This window comes from Chelonia mydas, chromosome 1 (assembly GCF_015237465.2).
Source record: "Chelonia mydas isolate rCheMyd1 chromosome 1, rCheMyd1.pri.v2, whole genome shotgun sequence".
Taxonomy (NCBI): Eukaryota; Metazoa; Chordata; order Testudines; family Cheloniidae; genus Chelonia; species Chelonia mydas.
In genome coordinates, this window is record NC_057849.1 from 230,309,093 (window position 1) to 230,334,914 (window position 25,822).

Genomic DNA, 25,822 nt, shown 5'->3' on the forward strand with positions numbered 1-25,822 from the left:
GCTTATTTGTCAATTTTCCAGGATCACCCCTAGAGTTTTATTAAAAATACATGTACAACATTTGCTTCCCCTCACTGCCTTGCTATAGCAGCAGTGAGAGAGAAATTAAGAGGCAGATTTTCTCTTAACATACTGTGACCGCTCATGACAGAGCCCCAGGCCAATTCACTTGTGTATTAGAAGAGATCAAAGTGATTATTAAATGTATAAGAGTATTTGATGTTTAAACTTCATGAAAACTAGTGGGATATTTCTTGCATTGTTTTCACTTATCTGTATCCCATTATAATGTAGTAGCAATAATAATAATTTTCCTTTCCTTAGCTAATAAACCTTAATTAGTTTACTATAGAATTGGCTGCCAGCGTTGTCTTTGGTGTAAGATCAAGATTACCAATTAATCTGGGGTAAGTGACTGGTCTCTTGGGACTGGAAGCAACCTAAATGTGGTGTGATTGTTGGTTTAAGTAACTTTTTAATCAAAGTCCTGTTTGTCTGAGTGGCAAGACAGGCTGGAGAGTCTAAGGCAGTGATGAGCAACCTGCGGCCCATCAGGGCAAGCCGCTGGCGGTCTGCCAGACTGTTTTGCACGGCCGCTCGTGGCCACTGGGAGCTACGGGCAGCCATGCAAGTGTAAACAAATGGTCTGGCAGACCACCAGCGGCTTGCCCTAACGGGCCAAATGCAACCCGCAGGCTGCCCACCACTGGTCTAAGGATACTTTCTGTGACTCCATGGTAAGACTGATATAGCGATCCAGGAGTTCACATTTGTTACTGGCTTGGTGAAATCTAATTGTAGAGCGCATCACCAGCTTGGGATGTCTGTCTTGTTTCTGACAGTTTGCCCTGAGGTAGTTACTCACAGTCATGAGCCACTCCAAATAGTGTGACACATACATGTACAAATACATTTAGCTTGCAGATGCTGTTAACTTGTTTCCCTTCCCCTGTTTGTTTATGCTTGTCTTTCCTCCTAATAGAGTATTTTTAAAAAAAAAAATTGAAGCAATCACTCACTGACTAATAACAAGATACATATTTTTCATTTGGCATCATTTTGGCTCTTGTACTTAGAGGGAACTGAGCTTAGATCTGAGGAAGTGAAAGGTGCATATAGAAAACAACCAATAAAACATACTGTCATGGCATCACACTCACCCACAAGCTAATGTTGAAATGTGAAGGAAGAGAAAGGGAAGGGGCTGCATTAGTTTGCACTCCTAAGAAGCAAACAATAATGCAGAGGAGGAGAGGAGGAAAGAGCTGCAGCAAGTGCATGTGATGCATCATGCATTGCCTATTTGTCATTCCAGGCACTAAATGGAAAGCAGACAAGTAATGTGACAAAGGCCCCTCTTGCACTTTGTCCGTGGTCCCCCACTGCAAAAAGTAAAAGTTGGATTCATTCTCCATGGTGACACTGCACGACAAGTGTCCTCACGGCTGAGTGGCCATTGAGATTAAACACTCCACACGTCGGTTTTAATAAAGGCAGGACAGTTTGGAGAGCACTGGTGGATAATAGATTCGGCTACCTAGTGCTGATATCCCTCCAGGCGTTCACCTGCTTCCTCACCTGTGGGCTGCTGTTCTTCAGGAAGGCAGCTGGTAGCCACATGCTCTAGCATAGTGTATTGTCAAAGCAATAGGTGTCTATTCATGCTTATGAAAGACACCCTCTCCACATTCCCTGTAGGGCGGCAGGTGCACCTACATGTCACTACTGATTCCACTGTGCTGAAATGACATTGAGTGGACATTGAGTGGCATTAAGAGCTGGCCAGACATTCCTCTTCAACTGGACATAGTGGAAGTGTCCCTCCATTATCCTACGTGCTTTCACAGAGAAGGGCTCCTCATGAACACAAGGGGCAATGCTGACAAGACTAGTCTTCAGGGCTGTCCCACAAAGATTTCTTGCTTGTCACGTCAGTGCAAAGATGTTTAGTCCCTGCTGCTGAATTGATACTTCTCCTCCAGAGCATGATGTTGGGCCATGTATGAAATTGCCAGATTCCATTTTTTGAGACACCAGTCCTGTTGACGTATGTTGTAGATGGCTGAGGTCTATCTGCCTGTTCCCTAGGAGAAAGGAAGCCAGATTGGATTTAAATCAGGGGTCAAGGTGCATGACCATAATGAAATGTTCCTTGCCCATTATGAATTGTGTGTGGCCATTACCAAGCAGTTTAGACATGTTCTCTACCAGGGATTCTCCAGTGAGGTCCTTTTTCTGGCTGTACAGGGTCTGCATGTGACTCAGTTTCTTCTCCAGTAGGCAAATCCAAGGTATAATTGGACTGATCCTTCAGTCATCACTGCTGGCAAGCTTTGTGGCCACATCAGAATGGCATAAGATGTCACACAGCTTCTTCATGAATGGCCAGTCAGAACAACCTAAATGCAGGCTGGTGTCAGACTGGGCCTAGGCAGTACCCTAGACAAAGTGTTTGTATGGCAACTCTCTTCACACAGCTGGCCTAGCATATGGAAGGAGGAATTCCACCTTGTCACCCCCTCCTGCTTCATCTGGAGACATGGTAGTTGCAAGCTCCCCTACAGCTTTCAGGATGCAGTGTGTTGTGCAAGATGGTTTGAAATGGCCGGGGGTCTTTCTGGCTGTGGTAAGAAGTGTCTTCACTTGCCTGTCCCCAGCCAGGAATTCTCCGACAACAAGATTCACCAGTGGGCAACATAAGGAATGCGTGCAAGTCCATCATCATGCCCTGCTTTCATTATGTTGACCACATTGCCAGATGACAGGAAGAGGGGCTGTAACCACTCCTCAGTGACAGCTGTCGGTTTCTGCAAGATGTCCTGGGCAGTCCAGTGAGTCTCGGAGCCACAAAATGAGAGTGGCACGCTGTCAATGAAGGGTGGTGCTGCCACTGCTGATCCAGTGTGCACTGACAGATATGTAATCTTTGGTCTGACCCCAAGTCCACGTGTCTGTGGGGAGGTGTACCCTCACACCTTCACCGTTGCCTGTGGCACCATGAACAACAGAACACAGCTCTGTCATTGCTTTCTTTGCAAAGAAAGCGTGACTGAGTATCCACCACCTTGGAGCAGCAGCAACCAACTCCGTGAAGCCTTCATTCTCCATGAGAGAGAAGGGGAGCATGTCCATAGCCAGCATCTTCATAGAGACTGCAGTCAGCAATCTTCCCTGTGAACAACTCCAAGTTGGAGATAGAAGATTGCAGATATATTTCTGTCCTCTCAAAATGCTCTCAGCTAGCATCTGCTGACTGGTGAGAGAAGAAGCACATGACAATACTCCTGAAGTCAATGGGGCTACAATGTTTTATATCAACTGAGAATCTGCCCCTCAGTGAGGAGCCCCACAAAGGGATCCTCATGGAGATTTCTTGGCCATCTCCCATTAGGTCTTACTGCAGGAGGTGATGATCCTGTCCCATATTTCTTAGCCCTCTAGGTCTCTATGTATTCTCTCTGGGTCTTCCAAAGAAAGCTAGTCAAAACACAAACATATAGTTGCATAGAAAATTTCAAAACTCTTTCTGTTTCACGGGTTCTAAATGGATTCATTTTCCATTTTTCCACAATGTTTTCCACAACATTTTTCTCTATTTTTTCTTTTAAATTTTTATCGAAACCATTACTAAGCATTTTGTTTGTTAAAATGAATTTTTGGAAATGAAAACTGTTGAATAACAATTTCAAACATGATCTGGAAGAAAATTTAAATGAAAAATATTGACAAATGTCTTGGAAACTGTAGCAAGAAAAAAAATTTCAAATGTTAATTATTCACAAAGAGTTCCACTTTTAAAATAAGGTAATTGTTCCTCTGAAAAATATTTTAATGTGAAGATTTTTGACCACTCATTGTCCTCCAGAATGTTTACAATGTGAAGATGAAGTTTTGGGCGGCTTTTTCAGTCACCAGCCCTCAATGGCCAGTCTAGCAACTTATGTCTCCCATCTCACGTTATTGGCCAGACTCAGATTCCTGAAATAACTTACTTCACAGTGGAGATCACTGTTGGAATGGATTCAGTGGCCCTGAAACCTTGCAACTTCGTACAAATCTGCACAGCTGTACTGTAATATGACATAGGAGTTTGTACATATATAATCTTTCATAATTTTTTTTAAAGCCTGTAAATTGGAATGCTCTCAGTAGACCTGGGCAGAAGTTGATTAAATTACTACTCTCCTCTGTTTTGTCACAATTTTTCTTTTATTCCATCTTCTCTTTCTCGTTTCCTTTCTTACTTCAGTTGTTACCTTTTGAATCCTGCTATTTAAAAAAGAAAATCTCCTTCTGTATTATGTTGAATCCGTTCATGAAATACATTATTTTTGCAGCAATATACACACACACACACACACACACACACACACACACACACACACACACACACGCTATCTCTATATCTGTGTAAGTGTCTTATATTTTTGCTTAACCAAACTCTAGAACAGTGGTTCCCAAACTTGTTCCACCGCTTGTTCAGGGAAAGCCCCTGGCGGGCCAGTTTGTTTACCTGCCGCATCCGCAGGTTCGGCCGATCGCGGCTCCCAGTGGCCGGTTTGTCTACCTGCCGCAATCGGCCGAACCTGCGGACGCAGCAGGTAAACAAATCAAAACATTGCTATTGAACCAAGAAGTGCTCAAAAGCTAGGAAATAACAAAGTTAACATTGCAAGTGCAGACTTGACTCTGCTTTTCTGTGCTGCTTTTCATTCTCACTTTCTCACGTTTTCATTTTGCTGGCAAACTGTAGCAGGAAAACTTGTTTCCCACTGTCTCCTTCAGAGACCATATTGAAGAGACAGCTGGCAAAACCAAACACAAACTTTCTTAGTAACATACCATTTCTCTGGATTGAGGCCAGAGCTCTCAGCACATTGCAGAATCAAGCCCTACAATAAGAAAATGAGGGGAGGGTGTGGGGAAGGGAGAAATCACGATTTTTTCCCCAAGCATTCCAAAACATGAAAACCCTCCTGTTTCACAAACCTAATAAGGGAAATTATGCAGCTAGGTATGTTACTAAGAAAGTTTGTGTTTGGTTTTGCCAGCTGTCTCTTCAATACAGTCTCTGAAGGAGACAGCGGGAAACAAGTTTTCCTGCTATAGTTTGCCAGCAAAATGAAAACGTGAGAATGAAAAGCAGCACATATGGGCTATAGTGATGATGTTGCTAAGACAAAAATTTGCATTTCAACAAAACAATGTTTTTTGCATTGGTGATTACTGTTATGATCACTATCAAACCCCCTAATTAAAACGTGAGTGAGATATACATGCATTTATTCATACAAAAACTACATTAAAATAACCCCTAAATCAGGAAATTCCATGGACAGACTTAATCCTGCTCGTTTCTGTGCCTGCTTTCAAAGTCATAAATTAGATGCTACTGTTCTACTAACAGAAGATCACACAATACTTCCTACAACCTTAGATATACATGTGTGGAATCTTCAAATACTACAATTAAAAATGGAGTAAAAGTAATTTATTATCAGAATGGTTCACTATATCATTACCCCATAGACATGGTATATGATAAGTTAACTTCTCTCTTAGATAAGTGACTTGCCCAAAGTCACACAGGAAATCTATGGCAGGGATAGGAATTCAACCTAGATCTCCCGAGACCCCTTCCCGTACCTTTATCACAAGATCATCCTTAAATGGGTATTCAAACACTTTTGTTAGTATCCATTTACTATATATTTTCTTTGCAACAAGCAGCGCAGAGACTTTAGGTGTAAGTTAGCCAGTTAATTACAAAGCAAAATTAGCTGTGAATTGAGGTGGTCAATATGCCAGCAAATTCTGACCATCAGTCAGGTCACATACAGGTTGTATAAGTAATGTTCATTGTGTCCTTGGCATACAGCATAAACGACTTTCTCTGATTGTCTGGCACTCCTAGAGCTATAGGTGAAACTGCAAGAAACTGTCCCTAGGTAACTAAGGCTGAAAAAAATATATATGATGTTATATTGAATGTTAGTAGTAGTATGTGACCGTGAAATTGAAGAATTATAGTGTACTTCAAATACAAAAGGGTGCAGAGTCAAGTCTGTACTTGCAATGTTAACTTTATTTCCTAGCTTTTGAGCACTTCTTGGTTCAATAGCAATGTTCTGATTTCAAAGCTTGACTGGCTTGCCAAAACTATCAATATCGCATGTAGGGCCTAATCTTTGGATGCTGTAAATCAGCATAGGTCCCTTGACTTCACTGGAGCTATGTTGCTTTACATCAACTGAGGATCTGTCCCATAGAATCCATTGTCTAGGATGGTTTGATTAGATACCACTGAAAGACTCTGCCCTATGTGTCTTAGGAGGACCACAGGAGGGAGCCCCTCTCCTGCAGAGCCAGAGAGTAGAAAGACATTACAGAGTGCCGTTGAAGTCAAAGCCTGCAACATTTTAAAGGATAAACCCCATAAACCCATCTATTAAGAGGGTAGAAGGAAAACAAGAAGGAGCTGTTTGTTTACTCTAACTTTTTTTGTTTCATCCATTTAAAATAGGGCTTGATCCTGCCCCCGTTGGTAAATGGGGATGGGAGAGTGAGTGGGATCAGACAATGTAAAACTTCCATTACTTAAATGGGGAACACTAGGCTCATAACATGGCAAAGTGACTTTTATCTGCTTTTTATGGATGAGATTCCAGTTATGCACCAAGTAGATGCACGATGATGACATAATCAAAAAGAGTCCTAATCAAAACATGGCCTTGTTCTGGCCCTGTGTGTTTGCATCCCTATGCTCATACACAGTAAAGTGAATCAGGAATTTGGGGTTCTATTCCTGGTTCTGCTTCTGGCTTGCTGACCTAGGGCAAGTCACCTTCATCTCTGTGCCTAAATTTCCACATCTGTTAAAGTGGGGACAAGAATGTGTGTTCCTCATGGAACTATTCCTAGGCTCAAGAACCTCATATTGAAAATAGTTATAGCAGTGCAAGATATTATTAAACCAGTAGGAAAGTGTTATCACTGAAAATCTGTACAAACTCTGAATGCCACGTGTGTTCCAATGTAATCTTCCATCTGTCACTGAAGCATTTGCTAGAGGTGATACTGTGGCAGCAAAAGACACTCACACGGATACTGTGGAGTAGACATACGTAGATGGCAGCTCTGTAAACTGAATTAAAACATAATTACTTGCATCATGAGGATTTCCTAATGAAACTCCTCAGTCAAAATAGGACTGGAGTGGGAATTAAATAGTGCATAGGTGTTGCACTAGCTGTCTGCACAGGGGAGAATTTTTACTCTAATTAAAACTTTGTATTAGTATCTTAGTATTGCCATCATCCATGTATTGTACGAAGACAGGTCAGGACTAGAGAATTCAAATTTTACATGCTCAGTTCAGGACACAGCATAATATTTTATATAAACAACTGAAAATTTTACGTCTAAACAATCAAATTCCCCCCTCTCCCCCAAAAAGCGAACATTTGTTCAGAATTTTGAAATGCCCAATCTGTTATAACATCATTTGGTTTTTCACTTCCCTGCTCAAAAGTTTTAATGCCCTTCATTATATTCCCGTAAACACTCAGATCATGATTAATATTCTAGCTCATCCCCATCTCTGTTACATTTGGGAGCTTGTTTTAAGTATAGAGGGAAATGATAGTAGCTCAGATACCACTGTCTGTGATTGTCAATAGTCTGATTTTTTTAACGGCATCTGATGTAGTTTTAATGTTCTAAAGAAAACTGCTTGTGCATCCTTGAAATAAAGTCCTTACCATGTCCAATATGTCTAACCATAAAATATCTGGTAAGGATAAGTCTTCTGGAAGGGGTGAATGGTGATGCAGCATCAATTCACTAAATCTGCCATAACACACTTAAGAGGTATTTGAGATGTCAAGCCTCATCAATATCAAAAACTACCTAAAGTAAGGACAAGAGGAGATCAGAAAAATGGTAATGAGTGTAGGAAATAACATTATCTGGGGCTAGCTAACTATAGTTTAAAGAGAGATTCAAATCAAAGCCAGAGATCTGAGTATCCTTGAACTTCATGGAAGTTTGGATCAATAGCCAGATCTAAACCTCAAAGGGAGTTTCTAACCCTAGAAAGGGACAAATCAAAATCCCAAATTGTTGTAAAAACTCAGATCTTCATTTGTATTCTACCTTTGAAGCCCAGGCCCATTTATAATATACTTACGATTAGCTGTAACTTAAAATGCAGCTGAAATCATGGAGTTTGGGGAACATGTGAAGGAAAGGTCAGAAAGACCTTTATAACATTCATCCCACTTTTCATTACTGATTCAGAAACCAGAGGTGGCTTAAAAATCATCTCCTCATGACCTGACTTTCTGGCAGAGAAAGAGGACTTTATCAACCTGTTTAAAAGCTGTCATCGCTCCAAGCAACTATGACAGTTTCCACCAATTTTCAACACTATATATTTGTCCTCCCTCCTTACATCTCTGCCATCTACCTCATTAAATGGCAAATTTCTCCTGACTGATCAACTCATATTGCTACAACCCTCATCGCCACTTTCTGCCCATCCCTCTTGCCTCAAGATATTGTGAGCTGCTTAAAGGAAAAAAACAAACAAATCAGACACTAACCAGCAGAAACTCTCCTCTTGCTTCGCCCCCTCCCACACTCACTATTCCATTCCTCCCTTCCTTCAGCTCTCACCTCCTACCCTCTGGTCTCTAAAGCTGAGGTGTCTCTTTTATTCTCCTCATCCACTCCCTCAACCATCTCGTTTCCTGTTCTATCACACTAGATAATTCCACAGTCGTCCTTACTTTCCATGCTTGGAAACGCTGTCACCTTTCACTCTTCTTTTCCCCTCACGCTCAGGCTATTGCTAAATCCTGCCACTTAATTTTGTAAACAAGTATCTAAAATCTCTTCTTTCCTAGACATCCTTACTGAAAAAACCTTTGTCTATGACCTGATAATCTCCTGCCTTGACTAACCTCCTTCCTGAAACTAACGCTGCTCATGACCCCCTCCCCTCCATTTTATCCAAAATGCCATAACCAAAATTAGTCTTCCTTGCCTGCTGCTCTAACCACTTCATCCCACTTTATAGATCCCTTCATTAGCTCCACAGTCCCTTCCACTGTGCTGCACTTTCAGCAAGTACTGCAGGCACTGCCCTGCCGTAATGGTAAAGGGCCTAGCACATTTGGGGTAATAAATAAATAAAAGAGCTGATTAAAAAACATGAACAGAAATTGAAATAGTGTCTACATTTTTCCCATTTTTGACTTCGCCTAAAACTGAAATTTTGAAAATTTCAACCAATTCTAATAAATAATGGGGGGGTTTCATACAGTGCAACAATCAGTTCTGGCTTTGGTTGCTTTCAAGATTGTCCTTGCTTACAACATAACTCTGTCACATCAACATCTATGATATAGATGAAACCTTCTCCTTGCTGAACAAAAAAGAATGTGCTTTCTACCTTTTCTCAATTATACTGGGATTAGCTGTCACCAGCTGGGTCTTGGATCCAACATCCTTGCTGTATTCACTGGACAGAGGAGGAAGGTTGCATCTGCAGAAACAAAGACATCCAAGGTTTTTAATTGTCATGTTCCAGTTTCAGGCTTTTTATACTGTAGGAATCCAGTTTGCACATAAGGTCATGCAAGCTGACAGAAAATTTGCAATACTAATACTGGGCCAAATGAAAAAATGGTTATGGGCTAAATCTTCAGAATTGCTTACACTTTATTTAAGCATCAAACTCTCCCAATATGTGTATCTACAACAGGGTATTTTTGCACTAAAATGTGGGTAAGTGCAAATTTATGCACTTTGGAAGGATGGTCCTATATTAGTGTATTGACAGTAAACTCTGAAGCAAATAATGAAAAGTGTCTAGATTTATATATCGAATGTCCCTGCTAACAGGCTATCGGCAAAAGGGGACATTATGCACAGAAATACATTTCAACTAACCTTTTTAAAATCCCATTCCCCTCAGTACATTTCCTTGTTGGCTGACTGTGTCCCAGAATGCATCATTCTGTGACATCACAACCATCATGGACTACCGTATCTTGCAAACTGTGAAGCCTGTGGTATTTTTGATGTCACATTCTGAAATCTCTTCAGTAGAACAGAAAGTACCAACGGGACTCCACAGGTGGAGGAAAAAATATTTTTTAGTGGTTACTTAACATGAATTTCTGGGTTTGAATGCCTCCCACAACCTGGCTGCGGGAGACATTAAGTACACTACTCTACTTTGCAGATCATTTTTAGGAAAGAAGATAGGTAAAGGGGAAGACTGGGAGGAAAAAAAAAAAAGAAGAGACAGAAACTCCTGTCACTGAAACTAGACCCAACTGCTCCACAATGAAGAGATGGAAGGTGGAAATAACACTAAATGTAGGCCAACGTGCACCAACACCAGGCATTGTTGTAATCCCAATGAATACATCTTGTGCAGAACCACATCCCTTGCCTGCTTCATTCACTGAAACTGCAGCATAGAGAAACAGAATATGATCGAAGGCAGCATTTCTCAAGCTGGGGGTCCTGACCCAAAAGGGGGTTTCAAGCCTATTGTAGAGGGATCACAGTATTGCCACCCTTACTTCTGTGCTGCCTTCAGAGCTGGACGGCCATAGAGCGGTGGCTGCTGGCCAGGCTCCCAGCTCTGAAGACAGTGCCGCTGCCAGCAGCAGTGTAGAAGGAAGGATGGCCTGGTATGGAGGGAGGAGGCGGCATGGGGGGCAGTCACTTCTTTTTGGGGGCAGGCTGTCATAGCTTGAAATATTTTCAAAGAGGGTCCCAGCAAAAAAAAAAAGTTTGAGAACCCCGATCTAAGGAAAGGGGGCATGGCCAAGTGTAATAGTCCTGCTTTTTATGCTCCCCCCCAAAAGTGCATGCTCAGAAGAGGTGTAAGCCAAGCAAAAAAGTAAAAAGCAGCCTCTGGTTCTTTTTCTTTTTCCTCTAACCTACACATGCAACTGCACTCAACCCAGTGGCTAGGGGGACTCAAAAGTCAAGCAGGGCAGGCTCCAGGATAGACAGCAACATCATTTCATATCCGTCTCCTTTTCTCCTGTTTTACCAGGATGACACAGATTTCTTTGGCCCAATTCAGATCCTCTTGCTCCTGTGAAAATCTACCTTATTTTTTGGCACTATACTCTCCCCCAACTCTCTTTAGCTCCCCTTTCCTAGATGTCCTGTGTTTATAGGACTGACCAGATACAAAAAAGTGTGCTCCATTAATCTGTTCCTTTGTGCACTACTTCCAGGCAATAGGTGTCATGTACCTGCAATGAACACTGGTTGCTCATTCCAAGCATCAACTAGATTCAGATTGCATGGGGCCTATATCCTGCCTCAGTAAAAGGTGGGAATTTGGGGGAATAGGGAATGGAATGAGCTCAGTTTCTGTGCCAATTTCTAGTATTACCGTAGAAAGGGTTAATGCTATAATGTTCACAGATTCTAAAGACCAGAAGGGTCATCTAGTTAGACCTCCTGAATAACACAGGCCATAGAACTTCCCTGAAATAATTCCTGTTTGAGCTAAAGCATCTCTTAGAAAAACTTCCAATTTTGACTTAAAATTTGCCAATGATGAATAATCCACCAGGATCCTTGGTAAGTTGCTCCAGAGTTTAATTACCCTCACTGTGAAAAATTTTGCACCTTATTTCCAGTCTGAAATGTTGATGCTGTAGTACGCATTCACTGCAGAGTGTCAATCAGGGCCAAGTAACAAGGAATGCTAGTACCATAGCAGTCTGACTGCTGCCCTTGGCAAGTATTTTCAGTGCATTCAATGAAGAGCCCCAAGCCCTTATAACATGAGGAGGAAGTACAGTGGCTGACCCCTTCTGCAATCCATACTATGTGTGCACTGTGTTATGTCCAGAGTTGGTGGGTGGGAGGATATTTGTGTGCACATTACACACCAATGTTTCTGTGCAATTTCAAGCATATTTATTACTAACGCAAATCTGCCAACATTCTCTAACAAAAACAGGACTGCACAAATTTGCATATATTTACATAAATTCAGATACAAGCCATCGGAAGCAAGGGTTTATATTCATGCTGTCAGAAAACTCCAATATGAAAAGATAGTTTAAGTCATTTGTAGAGAGCCATGTGTCACTATTATTTTCTCTTTTTCATGGTTGCAATTCTTAAAAAGAAGAAAAGGGGAATATTGACCCTTGAGCTGGCTGGGTTTTTGTTTTGTTTTTATTTCTTTTGATAATTGTTTTCTCATTAAAAAGGGGGCTTCAATAACGACAACATTTTTCTTGGAAAAAATTCTCTGTCGACATTGTTCAATGACGTTCCAAACAAAGAATTTCAATAAACATTTTTTTCAAAATTTTCAGTGTCAAAACCAGCAGGAAAATCCCACTCTGTCTTTCACTTTTTTGAAGTGGGAATTAGAGGGGTATAAAAAGAGAGAAAGTGTGAAATGAAAAATTTCATGAACTTTTTGATTAAATGAAAAAACTTGGGGTTCGGGGTTGGTGGCCTTCTTAATTTTTTTAATAAAATATACTTACCCCCTTCTAAACAAACTCTAATACCCCTTAGTTGTTATTTCATCACTCAAAAAAATCCCAACAAAGGCAGAAAGTCAAGCCACTTTCAACACTTTGTAGTGGTGCTCTCAGAAATCTTAACTATGAGGAAAGCATCATTAGCAACAAGATAAATATTTGCTTAGATTTCTGTCTTGCAAAGAAATCTGGGGAACCTGGATTTTGGATTATATAATGACGACAGAAGTCAAGGAAACAGAAGGTGACTTGGAGACATTTTAGGACCAGAGCTAATTCTTAACTCTCACAAATCACTTTCAAATTGCATGAGATCCCTCTATCAGGTCAAGTTCTGCCACCCTCATTGATGTTGCATAATATCTTAGACAGAGCAATGGGACTGCTTGAAAAGTAAGGTAATTACTCAGCGTGAGTAAGGGCGGCAAAATGGAGCTCCAACTGAGCACCAAGCACATCAAAAGAAACAGTAGATTGCTCCAGTTTCCCTGTAAACCTAGTCATCTGTTGTTACATGGAAATACAACAGATTGGCAATCCGGCTCATGGACTTTTTGCATTTGGGAGGATAAGTCTCAGCATCTTTATATTTAAACACACATGCACAGGCAGGTCAAGTTTTCACTGAATCAAGGTACACTCTTTTTCAATGCTTGTTTAAATCATTGTCCTTTATAATTGCATTGCCATAACTTTATCACCCAAACATATGAATAAATAAGTTTGATTTTATAAACCAGCCGCAGATGCATCATTTAAAATCAAGTTCCCTTCATCAATAAGTCTCTCTCCCAGCTTGTGCTGCAGCATGGAACATTAAGAAATTGGCTGAGGACCCAGCTGGAAATTCAGCAAGAAGCCAGCTGGTCAGCAGAAGTACCTTTCCTTTTTCAATTATTTTTTAGGCTGGTTCACACAATGACAAGTCCCAGATAGTTGTTGGACAGACTGTGAAGTGGAAGTTTCATACTTGCAAGGAGCATGCATTTTTAATTATACCACAACCACTTATTAGTCATTTAATGAATCTTTTGGTCTTGGGCAGGGGACGGGAGGGAAAAGAATTTCTTGAGGCCAAGAGCTTATGTAAATCCTCTGACTGTTGGTCTCAAAGCAATATGGATTTAAATACACTGGTCTTTGAATGGTATCTGTTGTATCTTCTCACTGAAACCAAAGCACTAGAAAAAATGCGATCAACATGCAGAGTTCCCTATGAGGTAGTACCCGTTTCACAGCTGAGACCCTCATGCCTTATAGGTATCTGGTGAACCAAGAAGAAACATAAAACTACCCAAGGCAGTAAGAACTGTACTATGATTATCCCACAAAGAAGTCACTCTTTCCATATCTTACTGGTAATTCTTTTACCATATTTGTTCTCTGTACTCCAAAAATCTAGGTGGGTGCATTGGCCATAAAAAGGCACTGGGTGTAATTCTTTAGACAGGACTAGAGGATTCACTAAGCTTTAAAATTATTGTTTTCAATGCATGGTCTTTTTGCCTTTCAATTATTAAACAGATGGAGGAGCAGCCAGCCCAAACCTGAGTGGCATTGTGACCCCAAGCACCAGGTCGTAAGCGCTAATCATTCAAATTTGGCTTGGTGTCATTCCCCTCCCGCTGTCCTGATGGAGGGGCAGCTGGGCCAGACCTAAGAGCTGCTGTGACCCTTCACACCAGGTCACAACATATGGAGCAGGGAGCAAAGCCTAACCCCCCAGGGCAGGGTGAGTTTATTAAAATCATGGAGACAAACAGAAAAACCACAGTATCCAAGAAATTTTCACCACTGTAATAAACCTGCAGCCCTAACGACAGTTTATGATACTTTATGGTACTATATAGTCTTACGCTCCCAGAGGAACTATTGTAGGTGGACCCTGCCCAGGGACAGTTCTTATTATGAAACCAGCTCAGTTAAACTCAATTGGTGGTCTCTCTTTTGGACAGGCCAAACAACTGACTTGCAAACCAGGCTTCAGGTGCACAGCTAGAGGTTAAGAAAGGAGTAGAAAGGGTTGCACAGAGATTGAAAAAGGTTAATGTAGTGCCAATCTTTAAAAAAGGGAAGAAGGAGGATCCTGGGAACTACAGGCCAGTCAGCCTCAACTCAGTCCCCGGAAAAATCATGGAGCAGGTCCTCAAAGAATCAATCCTGAAGCACTTACATGAGAGGAAAGTGATCAGGAACAGTCAGCATGGATTCACCAAGGGAAGGTCATGCCTGACTAATCTAATCGCCTTCTATGATGAGATTACTGGTTCTGTGGATGAAGGGAAAGCAGTGGATGTATTGTTTCTTGACTTTAGCAAAGCTTTTGACACGGTCTCCCACAGTATTCTTGTCAGCAAGTTAAAGAAGTATGGGCTGGATGAATGCACTATAAGGTTGGTAGAAAGTTGGCTAGATTGTCGGGCTCAACGGGTAGTGATCAATGGCTCCATGTCTAGTTGGCAGCCAGTGTCAAGTGGAGTGCCCCAGGGGTCGGTCCTGGGGCTGGTTTTGTTCAATATCTTCATAAATGATCTGGAGGATGGTGTGGATTGCACTCTCAGCAAATTTGCGGATGATACTAAACTAGAAGGAGTGGTAGATACGCTGGAGGGCAGGGATAGGATACAGAGGGACCTAGACAAATTGGAGGATTGGGCCAAAAGAAATCTGATGAGGTTCAATAAGGATAAGTGCAGGGTCCTGCACTTAGGATGGAAGAACCCAATGCACCGCTACAGACTAGGGACCGAATGGCTAGGCAGCAGTTCTGCGGAAAAGGACCTAGGGGTGACAGTGGACGAGAAGCTGGATATGAGTCAGCAGTGTGCCCTTGTTGCCAAGAAGGCCAATGGCATTTTGGGATGTATAAGTAGGGGCATAGCAAGCAGATCGAGGGACGTGATCGTTCCCCTCTATTTGACATTGGTGAGGCCTCATCTGGGGTACTGTGTCCAGTTTTGGGCCCCACACTACAAGAAGGATGTGGATAAATTGGAGAGAGTCCAGCGAAGGGCAACAAAAATGATTAGGCGTCTGGAACACATGACTTATGAGGAGAGGCTGAGGGAACTGGGATTGTTTAGTCTGCAGAAGAGAAGAATGAGGGGGGATTTGATAGCTGCTTTCAACTACCTGAGAGGTGGTTCCAGAGAGGATGGTTCTAGACTATTCTCAGTGGTAGAAGAGGACAGGACAAGGAGTAATGGTCTCAAGTTCCAGTGGGGGAGGTTTAGGTTGGATATTAGGAAAAACTTTTTCACTAGGAGGGTGGTGAAACACTGGAATGCGTTACCTAGGGAGGTGGTAGAATCTCCTTCCTTAGAAGTTTTAAGGTCAGGCTTGACAAAGCCCTGGCTGGGATGATTTGATTGGGGATTGGTCCTGCTTTGAGCAGGGGGTTGGACTAGATGACCTCCTGAGTCCCTTCCAACCCTGATATCTATGATTATATGATGCTGAATATTTGGTTCCATCTGTGGTTCTTTACTAAGAACCAAATTTAGCAAAATTTAACTGGGGATGGGAAATGTAGCAAATAGCAAGTGCACACAGTGCTTAGCAAATATATTTTTATCGGGTGGCCATGCCCTCTACTTCATCCTCTAGATAATCAAATGAAGAACAATGATTGTCTTCAGTCCTTGCAAGAGATCATTTAACCCATTTGCCCTCTTTGAGTGACCATGCAGAGGACAGGTACAATCATGACTACTTTCCCAAAAGACACTCAGGGTGTTTCCCTATTTTCAGGCTACTAAGCAGCATAATAAAGCAAGAACAGGAAACTGGTGACTGATTGGCTTTATGACTAAGATGCTTACACATCACTCAAACCAGCAAGGAACCATATTGAGGCGAAACAATACAATTATTATGGATGTGGATGGGCAATGGCAAGCTGATGTGGTAGACAAGCACAATGGTGTATAATCTGTATATCTGTAGAGGGATAAATATGCTGTCAATCTGGCTGGAGGTCAAAAGGACAAATCTGAATTTTTAAATGAAAAAATGTGTTTGAAAATGTTCATTTAGGTTCTTTATTCTAATGCACTGGCCTACCACTGTAGTACACATACCACTAGTGGGACAAAAGCCACCAGCAGGTGGCACCTGGGTTGGTTTAAAGCAGTGTTTCTCAACTGATGGGTCACGACCCACTGAAGCAGCTACAAAAGTTAATCAAGAGTGATTGCGGTGCATTGAAAATTTTATTTCAACCTAAAGCAAATAAATAAACAAACAAACAAACACACACACACTCAAACCACCTCGCTCCCCTTCTGCTGCCATGCACGATTTCCCTTCAAGGTCAAGTACTCTGTCAACATCTTAAAACACAAACAAATTATATAGGCTTATTGTTATCACTGATATAATTTCTATTCTTACTCTTACAGTAAACTTAAGGTAGGGTCACAAAAATGTGGTCTTCAAATAAGGGGAGGCAAACCTGAAAAGGTTCAGAAACACTGGTTTAAGGTATATTGTCAAAATAAGAATCCATTATGACTACCCTGAGTACAATTATGAAGGTGATATGCTAAATACTTTTGAATTTTAGGTCTGGTGGGCTACATCTTAAAGGCTGAGATCTGCTGCTCTAATGCAATCTTTGTATTATTGCAACATTATTTAGTGTATGTTCAAGCAACAGGTTTAAACTCCTCCATTTTCCACATTACTGTGTAATTAGCTAACTTCAGTGATTACAGTACATCAAAGAATATAACTGTAATCTTGTGACAGATCTCATAGGAGATGGATAGTAACTGAATAAATTTAAAATAAAAACATTTTGAACAGGGAAAAACTGCAATATGTTTAGAATTGGTATAATATTTGATGTTACTGAAGAGGTATTTTAAAGGAAGCTGCACAAAGATCTCTTATTAGCAAGCTGAAGCAACTTCATGTAATTTTTGGAGACATTACCAAGTAAAATATATATATTTTTACACTCAACTATAGAATTACAGCAATTAGATATGGAAAAGGCCAATTAAATCTAATGTACTCCACCTGCTAATGAAAAGCATTTCACCACCTATATATTATCCAGTACACTTAAAAGATCTTAAACCTTTCCCCATAAATATGACTGCGTGACTAATGCAATCCTGCTTGCAATCAGCTGCTAGATTTTGCAGGATTTCCCCCTACCACTTCTATCCAACTCACAATACACTAAAAATAGCCTATGGCCAAGTTCCCCTTTTGGTAGCGGGAAATGTTTTCCTATCAGTCCACAATAGATGCCCTTAAAAATGTTCTAATTGTCTTTGTAACTAATTTTCATTACTGAAGCACTCCTTAGGTATTCCATAAACCAGGTATAAGAAACTTTAGGGAATACTGTAATAATGTTATCTAGTTGCAAATGCAAAATGTAAATGTTTTAAGAGCAACCAATGCACTGTCCCCCTCCGTGCCTATTTTCTTTCCTGCATATATTTTAAGTGTACAGTACATATTTCTTTTTTCGGTAGTTTACTTCTCTGTTCTATTAAGGAAGGTATTTGGTCTCTTGAGTGCAAACCAGAATTATGGTAACAATGTTTGTTTTTTCACAAATTAGTAGTTTTATAATAAGCCATCAAAATCTGATCAGGGAACTCTTAGAAGTGGGAGTTAATTCTGCATCCATTTCAGAGCCATGAGAAACTCCTATAGAGATGAGAAATGGCACACTTAGCTTTCCTTCCTCCCCGCTTCCCCCACAACATTTTTCTTGTTCATGTTTAACAAAGAGGAACTAATTTCTTTTCCGCCCCTCCAATATCTAGAGTGCAGATCTAGATAGTGCCAAATTCAGTGAAGGAAGAACTATATAGCACAAGGTCCTGCTTGACAGATCCTAATACCTTCAGAAACGCAGGAGCAAAAAGAGAAGGAGGGGAGTTTAAAGAAAACTGTGCTGAGGAAAGAAGTCAGCTCTATTTTCAGATGGTCAGAACTGAATCTTAGGGGAGAAAAGTCACAGGAAAACATTTTAGCCCACTCTGTCTCATTTATGGGTCTCTCCCTGTCAAGTTCTGTGTACTCAGATTGACTTCAAAGGGGTGGGGATGAGGATATGAGTTTCATAAGAGGGCACTCAGCACCTTGTAGGATCAGACCCTGCCTAATGTAATTAGAAAGCAAAAGAAAAGGCGGCTTTCTCTCTCACTGCCATTGTGTTTGTCAGGCTAACGTCTAATGCGGCCTAATTCATCCATCTATGAGTCTCCCAGAGATAAGCTTCCCCATAGCCAGGGAGGGTATATAAGTCTGCCATTTCTGCCCTCCCCCCAAATCACTTGTGTAAATCACCCTGAAAAAGAAAAAAAAAAAAAAAAAAGGCAAGTTACAATTGATTAATCACAAACAAACGGCTTTGAAAGGTCGTAGACTTGGGGGGCGGGGGAGGAGGGAGGCAGTGCTGCAGCTGGGTTCTGTCTTACCGCATGACAAAATCTGCTTGATCTATTTGTCTGCCGCAGCCACTCTTCTTCAGAATCCCACCATTTCCCACCACGGAGCATTTCTTCAATGGGAGCTGTAATGGGGTAGCCTAGCAACAGAAAACAAGGCCAGTTTTTACAGAGAAGAACACACAATCTTTGTTTGTAGCAGCCACTCCTGAGGCCTATCAGGAACTAGGGGGGGATAGGGACAACAAAAAGGGCAAGAGGAGGGCGAAAGAAGCTTGGAAATTAGTCCAAAGTATGAGCAGTCTGACTCCCACTCCCAAAATCAGACTCCATCACTATCCAGCACTAAGATAATGTAGTTATTGTATGAAGCAGAATTTCAGAGTTATAAATTCCTGGTGTTCACAAACAGTTGTGCAGTAGGATGTATTTTCTATTCAAATTTACCAGGACAGAGTACAATAGAAGGAACACAAAAGAACAAGAGAGAGACAAAGTGGGTGAGGTAATATATTTTATTGGCCAACTTCGGTTGGTGGAAGAGAAGTTTTTTTGCTTCACAGAGCTCTTCTTCAGGTTTGGAAAAGGTAACAAGAGAGTCGTAGCTATATACAAGATGGGACAGATTGTTAAGCATAAGGGGTTAACACAGGTTGCAAGAAGCCACTTAAAACAAAGTGGGCAATTAACACCTCTGCAATCATAAGATAAAGGAGGGTTAAGTAGGTTGCAAATTGTTATGAGCCATAAAACCAGTGTCTTTGTTGTTACCATGATTTTTAGTGTCTAGCAGAATTATGAGTTTAAATTCCCAAACTTGTCTTTTGAAGGAGTTGGACAGGTTTTCTCTAAGGATGAGGACTTAGAGGTCGGATATGGAGTGATCACTTTGCGAAAAAATGTTTGCCCATGGATGATAGGGTGTTTTTCTCTTTTATTTTTCTGTGTGTGTTCATTCGAGAGCACAGTGATTGTCTGGTTTCACCTACATAGTTGTTGTTGGGGCCTTTGATGCACTGGATGAGGTATACCGCACGCTGTGATAAGCATGCGTAGGACCCATGGATCTTGAAAGGTTGTCTCTGGACCAACTTCTGTTGGTGGAAATCACCCACCTTGTCTCTCACATCTTGGGACCAAAACAGCTACAACACTACAAACCAAAGAATATAAAAGGCACCTTAATGAGATTATACACAAAAGACACATGGCAGGGGGGAAGGAATAAATGAGGAAGAAGTGTAGTTAGAGTAGGGTACTGGCCGCCAGGGCTCCTCCTAAATTCTATTCCTGGCACTAGCGCTGCTCATTCTGTGGCCTCAGGCAAGATATTTAGGGGTTGACTGCAACTCCCTAAAACCTCAGGCAATCAATCCTGGCATAAATTAAAGCTGCGGAGGAACAGCCTTTACTTACCATTGTTATAAGATCCCTTCTAGCACTTTAACAGTGGATCAATGCAGAGTTAAGGTATCATGAAAATGCTATGTGTTAACATTGTAGCAGTGCATGACAATGATAACATATTACATATAGACTAGTAGCTGAAAGCCTGTGCTCTCACACTGGTGTAATTCTTAAAGTCATGTGTGTACAAAAGCCAAAAATGGGGGGCATGCACTGTGTTATAGTGAGCAACATTGCTGTGGGAACATGTTCCCCAAATTTTTTGCACAGAGCTACCGGATGGCTGGAGGCACGACCACGGTTTGTTACCCATGTAACTGTTACCCCCACCTCCTCTGATCAGCTGTCACGTTCCAACTGCCACGGAACCTTCAGATGCCAACATTCCATCTGGTTCTCACGGGGCCCAGTGATGACTGAACCTGATGATATTCTGAACAAAACCAAGCTTGTAGTTGTTCCCAATCCTTCATGCTGACTCAAAAGACATTCTAGGCTTCAAAGTGCCATACAGAGTAACAATCCTGGAATCTTATTACATATTTCCTTTCATTTGGATTTTCATTTCTAAACTTACATGTAGAAGAGTCCTTTCATCTGCCTCTGAAATACATCCACCTGTGGGATCAGTTGTGACAGTGGTTTAAACAGCACACGGTAGCACTATCAATCAGTTTAGCACAGGAAATAAAAAAATACTCCATTAAATTGAAAATACCTGGGGAATTCAAAGTAGGTAGGATGAAGTTACCATTAATAGAATTTGTCCAGAAAACTTGGGTTAGTATTCTCTTCTTGTAAAAAAATGTGCAAGGATTTTTATCTCCCAAGGTTGTCAGAACCTCACTCACACAATAAAGACAGAATCATTCTATGCATCATCCTATGTCAATGCAAATGTCATGGTGCTGTGGTGGAGCTTCACAAGACAATTATTCTTCCCTGCGGGACAAATCAAAATGGTGGCAGTACTTATACTTGCCTAAGTATTGGAGGGGATGTATAGTGCAACATTATGCATTATTCTTATGTCTCCATAATGCACACACCAGGCATAACAGTGTAGTGAAGTACAGAGAACCAACCCAGAGTTTCAGTCTGAATTATGAATGTATCAGGCCTTTATGTTTTAAATCCATAATTTAGTTTCTTCCCCCTCAGCAAACTGGATTCTATTCAGCTGGTTATAAAGCCATCACCTGCTTTCTAATTAAGGATATCAAAACATTTTGTGTATGTTAATCCTGGATTACAATATGTTAAGGAAGAAAAACTAGTTTTGATTTACTGATGTCTGGCTACTGCTAGGAACACAGTGATAGCACGGCAAAGTGACACTAAGTATGCAACCACATTCTTGCTTGTGAATCTGCTTTCTCAAGAACATTTTTTTAATTTACACATTTATTGAACTAGGAATCTAGCTCACTTCAAAAGTGACCCTGACCAAATGACAACCTGCAGGCTGATTGAAAAAACATGTATAGAAATTTAGAATTGAAATTGTTGGTTTTCTTTAAATAGCAGTGCCTTCCTTACTCAAGTTATCACACAGTCCTTTACAAGCCAATTAGTTACATAACGATAGCTCAGTAATGGTGTATAGGCAAAATGCAGCAGCCATTAACTCTTCATTTTCAAGAGCTGTGAAAGACTTCATTATATAATTCCTGTTTTAATACATGTCACTGGGCTTAATCCCAAATTACAGTGAAAATGTAGGAGTTCCAAAATATTTAGCAATACTGTAGATCAGTCTTTCCAAAAGTGCGGTCCTTGGACTCCTAGGGTCCGCTGTGGGTTATGCCGAGGCCAGATTGCACCAGAACAGCATTCTGGCAATTTTGCCACATGGCAGGTGCCATTTTGTTCTCTCCACAGTGTGAACTCCTCTCACGCATGGTGAGTATGTCACTCTAGCAGGGATGTTACAGTAGTACCGGAAATGAAAGGGGTCTGGGATATTTAGTCAGATGCCAAAGGGGTCCTTTGGCTGAAAAAAGTTTGGGAACCACTGCTGTAGATTATAGTCTGTCCAGACATTCAAACCTACTTTATTGAGGTGGATTGTTGGCCAACACAGAGGGGTTTTCACTTATTGTTTCTAAAAGCAACAGTAATGTTTTACACTTGTATAACACTTTTAATTTCAAAATGCTTTATAAATGTCACCTACCACTGAAATGCAGTCACTTCTTTAGTTGAGGGAGAAATTTTGGCCAAAGACACCAAGGCAGACCCGTACTTACAAAGCGTGCCATGAGACCTTTAACATCCACGCAGGCCAGATAGATCCCCCAGTTTGAGATTATCAGAGGAGACTGGGGGATTGGCCACATAAACTCCCTTTGAAATCAATGAGGCTACAATCCCCTTGGAAAATCTGATCCTCAATTTTTAAACTAATAAATTTCAAGACCCAAGAAGGACAAACGGGGTAAGACCAAAGCACCAGGATTGCAGTCTGTGGTTCAGGGAGTCCAATAAAAAGAGTAGAGAGGTGTGTGTAGGAGGCAAGACATGGCTGTGCCCTTCTGCACCAGCCTGCAGAAGAGGTCAGTCACACCATACAAGGAAGGAGGATAGCAGGTGATACTTTTCCTAAAGGATGGAGGAGGATTTTGTGGAGGAGCTGTGGAATTCCACTGAGCTGATTGAGGCAAAATCCCTCCTCATGCTCCCCAGGTTTGCACCATTCCATGCACTAAATGTGTGGTGTCATATTATTTGACATACCTTGTGAAGGCATTGTACAAAATACCTGACTTCAACACATCAGAGATGGGAGTGTTTGTGAAGAGTTGAGGATTAAGTGTCCCTGCTGCTCTAAGGTATTTAAGATGTTCTTTAGCTTAATGAAGAGCAGTTGCTTGCTTAGGAAGCTCCAGGAGAAACTTCTCTTTCTTGTCTTACTCATAAATAGTTTATATTAAAGACCTGTATTATTGTTCAATTTGCAGAGGCTTTTGAGGGTCTCTGGTGTTAGCCTATTGGTACAGAAAAGCCCATCTGTTCATACAAATATCATACAAATCAAAATGTTGTCCATCACACAGTATGAAAAACAGTTTCTTTGTTTCTGTACACAGGCAATTTTATTTTTCATCTCAAAGAAATGGGTTAAAGGGCATAAGGTTAATCCTTAAAACCATATTCGTGTGACCCCCTCAACATGAAGTCGCTCAATTTAGAAGTAGCGTAAGCATCCCCACTGTAAGGTGTCAGTATAAGTGCTGTGCTACCCCTAGATGTCTGGAGGCATACTTCCTGTACCACTAGCTTGGACACAAGTGCTGTAGCTGCTCCAAGAACTAGGCTCTAGCCATCAGTAGGCTCCCAGGCTCTGAACACTCCATTTTCAGACCATTCCTTCCTTTGGGCTGCCAAAAATACAAGGAACAAATGCTCTAGGAACAATTAATTTAAACTACAGCATAAAGATCAAAACAACAGTCCCTAGTCCACTCTCAAGGGGTAGGTCCAGTACAAGGGCACACAGGTCAGATCCTCCTTTCAACCCTTCCACTGCACTGTCTTACTTGCTGGCTGCTTCCCTGCATCCTTCTCCTCCAGCTACCACTGGTCCCTTGTCAGCAACAAGCTGAGTCTCTGTCCAGCTCTCAGGCCACCTTCTACCAGGCAGCTGCCTATATTTGACTGCTCCCTGTTCTCATGCAACCTTCAGCTACCTCATCAGCTTGGTCTCCCCTCACCTAAAACGGTTCTTTTTCCTCTACTGGAGGGAGTAGGGAGCCCTCTCCCAGCTGGACACTGAACTGGTCCAGTAGGTTCATTCCAATAGTTTCAAGCACTACTCCTTCCCCATGTCAATGTTTGTGTTTTTACAATGATGTTTTCCTAATTTTGATAAATGTTTTTACCTCCCTTTGTTGCTGCAGGAAAGACCCACACAAACAGCAGGGGAAATTCACTAGAGCCCCAATTATGTAACAGATCCCACATGGACCAAATCAGTGGATTTATTGGAGCTCCGTGGGGGCACATGGGTCAGCTAAAATGAAAAAAAAAATAATCATGATTTTTATGCCAATGTCATGATTTTTTAATGCCTAGAGTTGTCATTACTAAGGGTGCACAGTGAAAATGGCAATACAAATAGCCATAGATTTAAATTAAGCAGTTTTCCCCTCATAGTAATCTCAGGTGTTACTTGTAACTTTGGTAGAAAAAAAAATTTAAACAGAATGTTGATATTTAAGTTGGTGTCCCTTTAAAGGGAAAATGACAGGTAGAACACATAGTGTAGTTCTAGTTATATCAGTCTCAGGATATGAGAGAGACAAGGCTGGCGAGGTAATATCTTTTATTGGACCAACTTCTCTCGGTGAGAGAGACAAGCTTTTGAGCCACACAGAGCTCTTCTTTATTTCTGGGAAAAGCACTTGAAACATACCTTTCCCAGACCTGAAGAAGAGCCCTGTGTGCCTCAAAGCTGGCTTCTCTCACCAACAGAAGTTGGTTCAATAAAAGATATTACCTCACCCACTTTGTCTCTCAAATAGAACACATTTGTTTTAAATTCCAAATCTATTTTACAAACCCCACCAAACACATTAACAAACCCCACAGAAATTAAAAACAAAAACAAAAACCACCACATGGATTTCCACCATTTATGCTCCATATTTTACTTGTTGCATTTCACTCACAGAGATAGCAAAACTTGACAGCTCAGTTCTCGGCCAGTTTCACTTAAGTGCTCATGTACTAGGGGGCCTGATTTTCATAAGTGCTGAGCTCTCACAACTACAGTTTTAGTCAGTAGGAGCTCTGTATACTTAGAGCATCTAGAAAGTCAGCCCTAGTTACTCTTCATTTTGGGTATCCAAAATGGACAAGGATAAGCTTCATTTTAAATGTATAGTTAAAAAATCATGAAAGCACTCATATTAAAATTACTCTTCTAAACTCTCGTTTAATTTTTGTAAACCAACAAAACCTAAAATGTTGGAACTAACCTATCAGACTTCCCTTTAAACGAGGTATCTATAGTAGAAAAAGGATATTTGACATCAGAAACACAGAAGGCCTGGTCTTTCCCACTGGTTCAAAACCAGTGGAAATCTATTGACATCAGTGAAGTTTCTCTGATCTACCCTAGCATAAAAGTTTGAGAAAAATCAGGTCCAAAATGTCTAATGACAAGCAACCACACAAAAACAATTCACTGAGAGACTCCCATTCAGTCCGGGGATAATTTAACAAAGCCTCTATCCAGCAATTCAACAATTAGTTTCTTCATTCATCTAGCAAAAATAAATCATTGCCATCAGTTTAAAGGATTATGATAAAACCCAGAGAATGTTACACACTGCTAAGGAAATAGAATTCATGTTAGATAATGCAAGTCTAATTCACTTCAGTTTCATTGTTATTTTGTTAAAACATTCATTTTTGTCCACTCACTGATAAAGACTTTAGCCAGCAGCCAGAGCCTTGCTG

General features: G+C 41.1%; 1 protein-coding gene across 1 annotated transcript in view; it reads right to left on the reverse strand.

Moving 5' to 3' along the window:
• Positions 1 to 25,822, reverse strand: part of ST8SIA1 (ST8 alpha-N-acetyl-neuraminide alpha-2,8-sialyltransferase 1) — a 170,475-nt gene that overhangs the window by 53,253 nt on the left and 91,400 nt on the right. Inside the window, exons 3-4 of the mRNA XM_037915679.2 lie at positions 18,983 to 19,092; positions 9,455 to 9,547 (exon numbers count right to left, since the gene is read on the reverse strand). Of these exons, the coding sequence (XP_037771607.1) occupies positions 9,455 to 9,547; positions 18,983 to 19,092 (203 nt within the window). The remainder of the gene's footprint in view (positions 1 to 9,454; positions 9,548 to 18,982; positions 19,093 to 25,822) is intronic.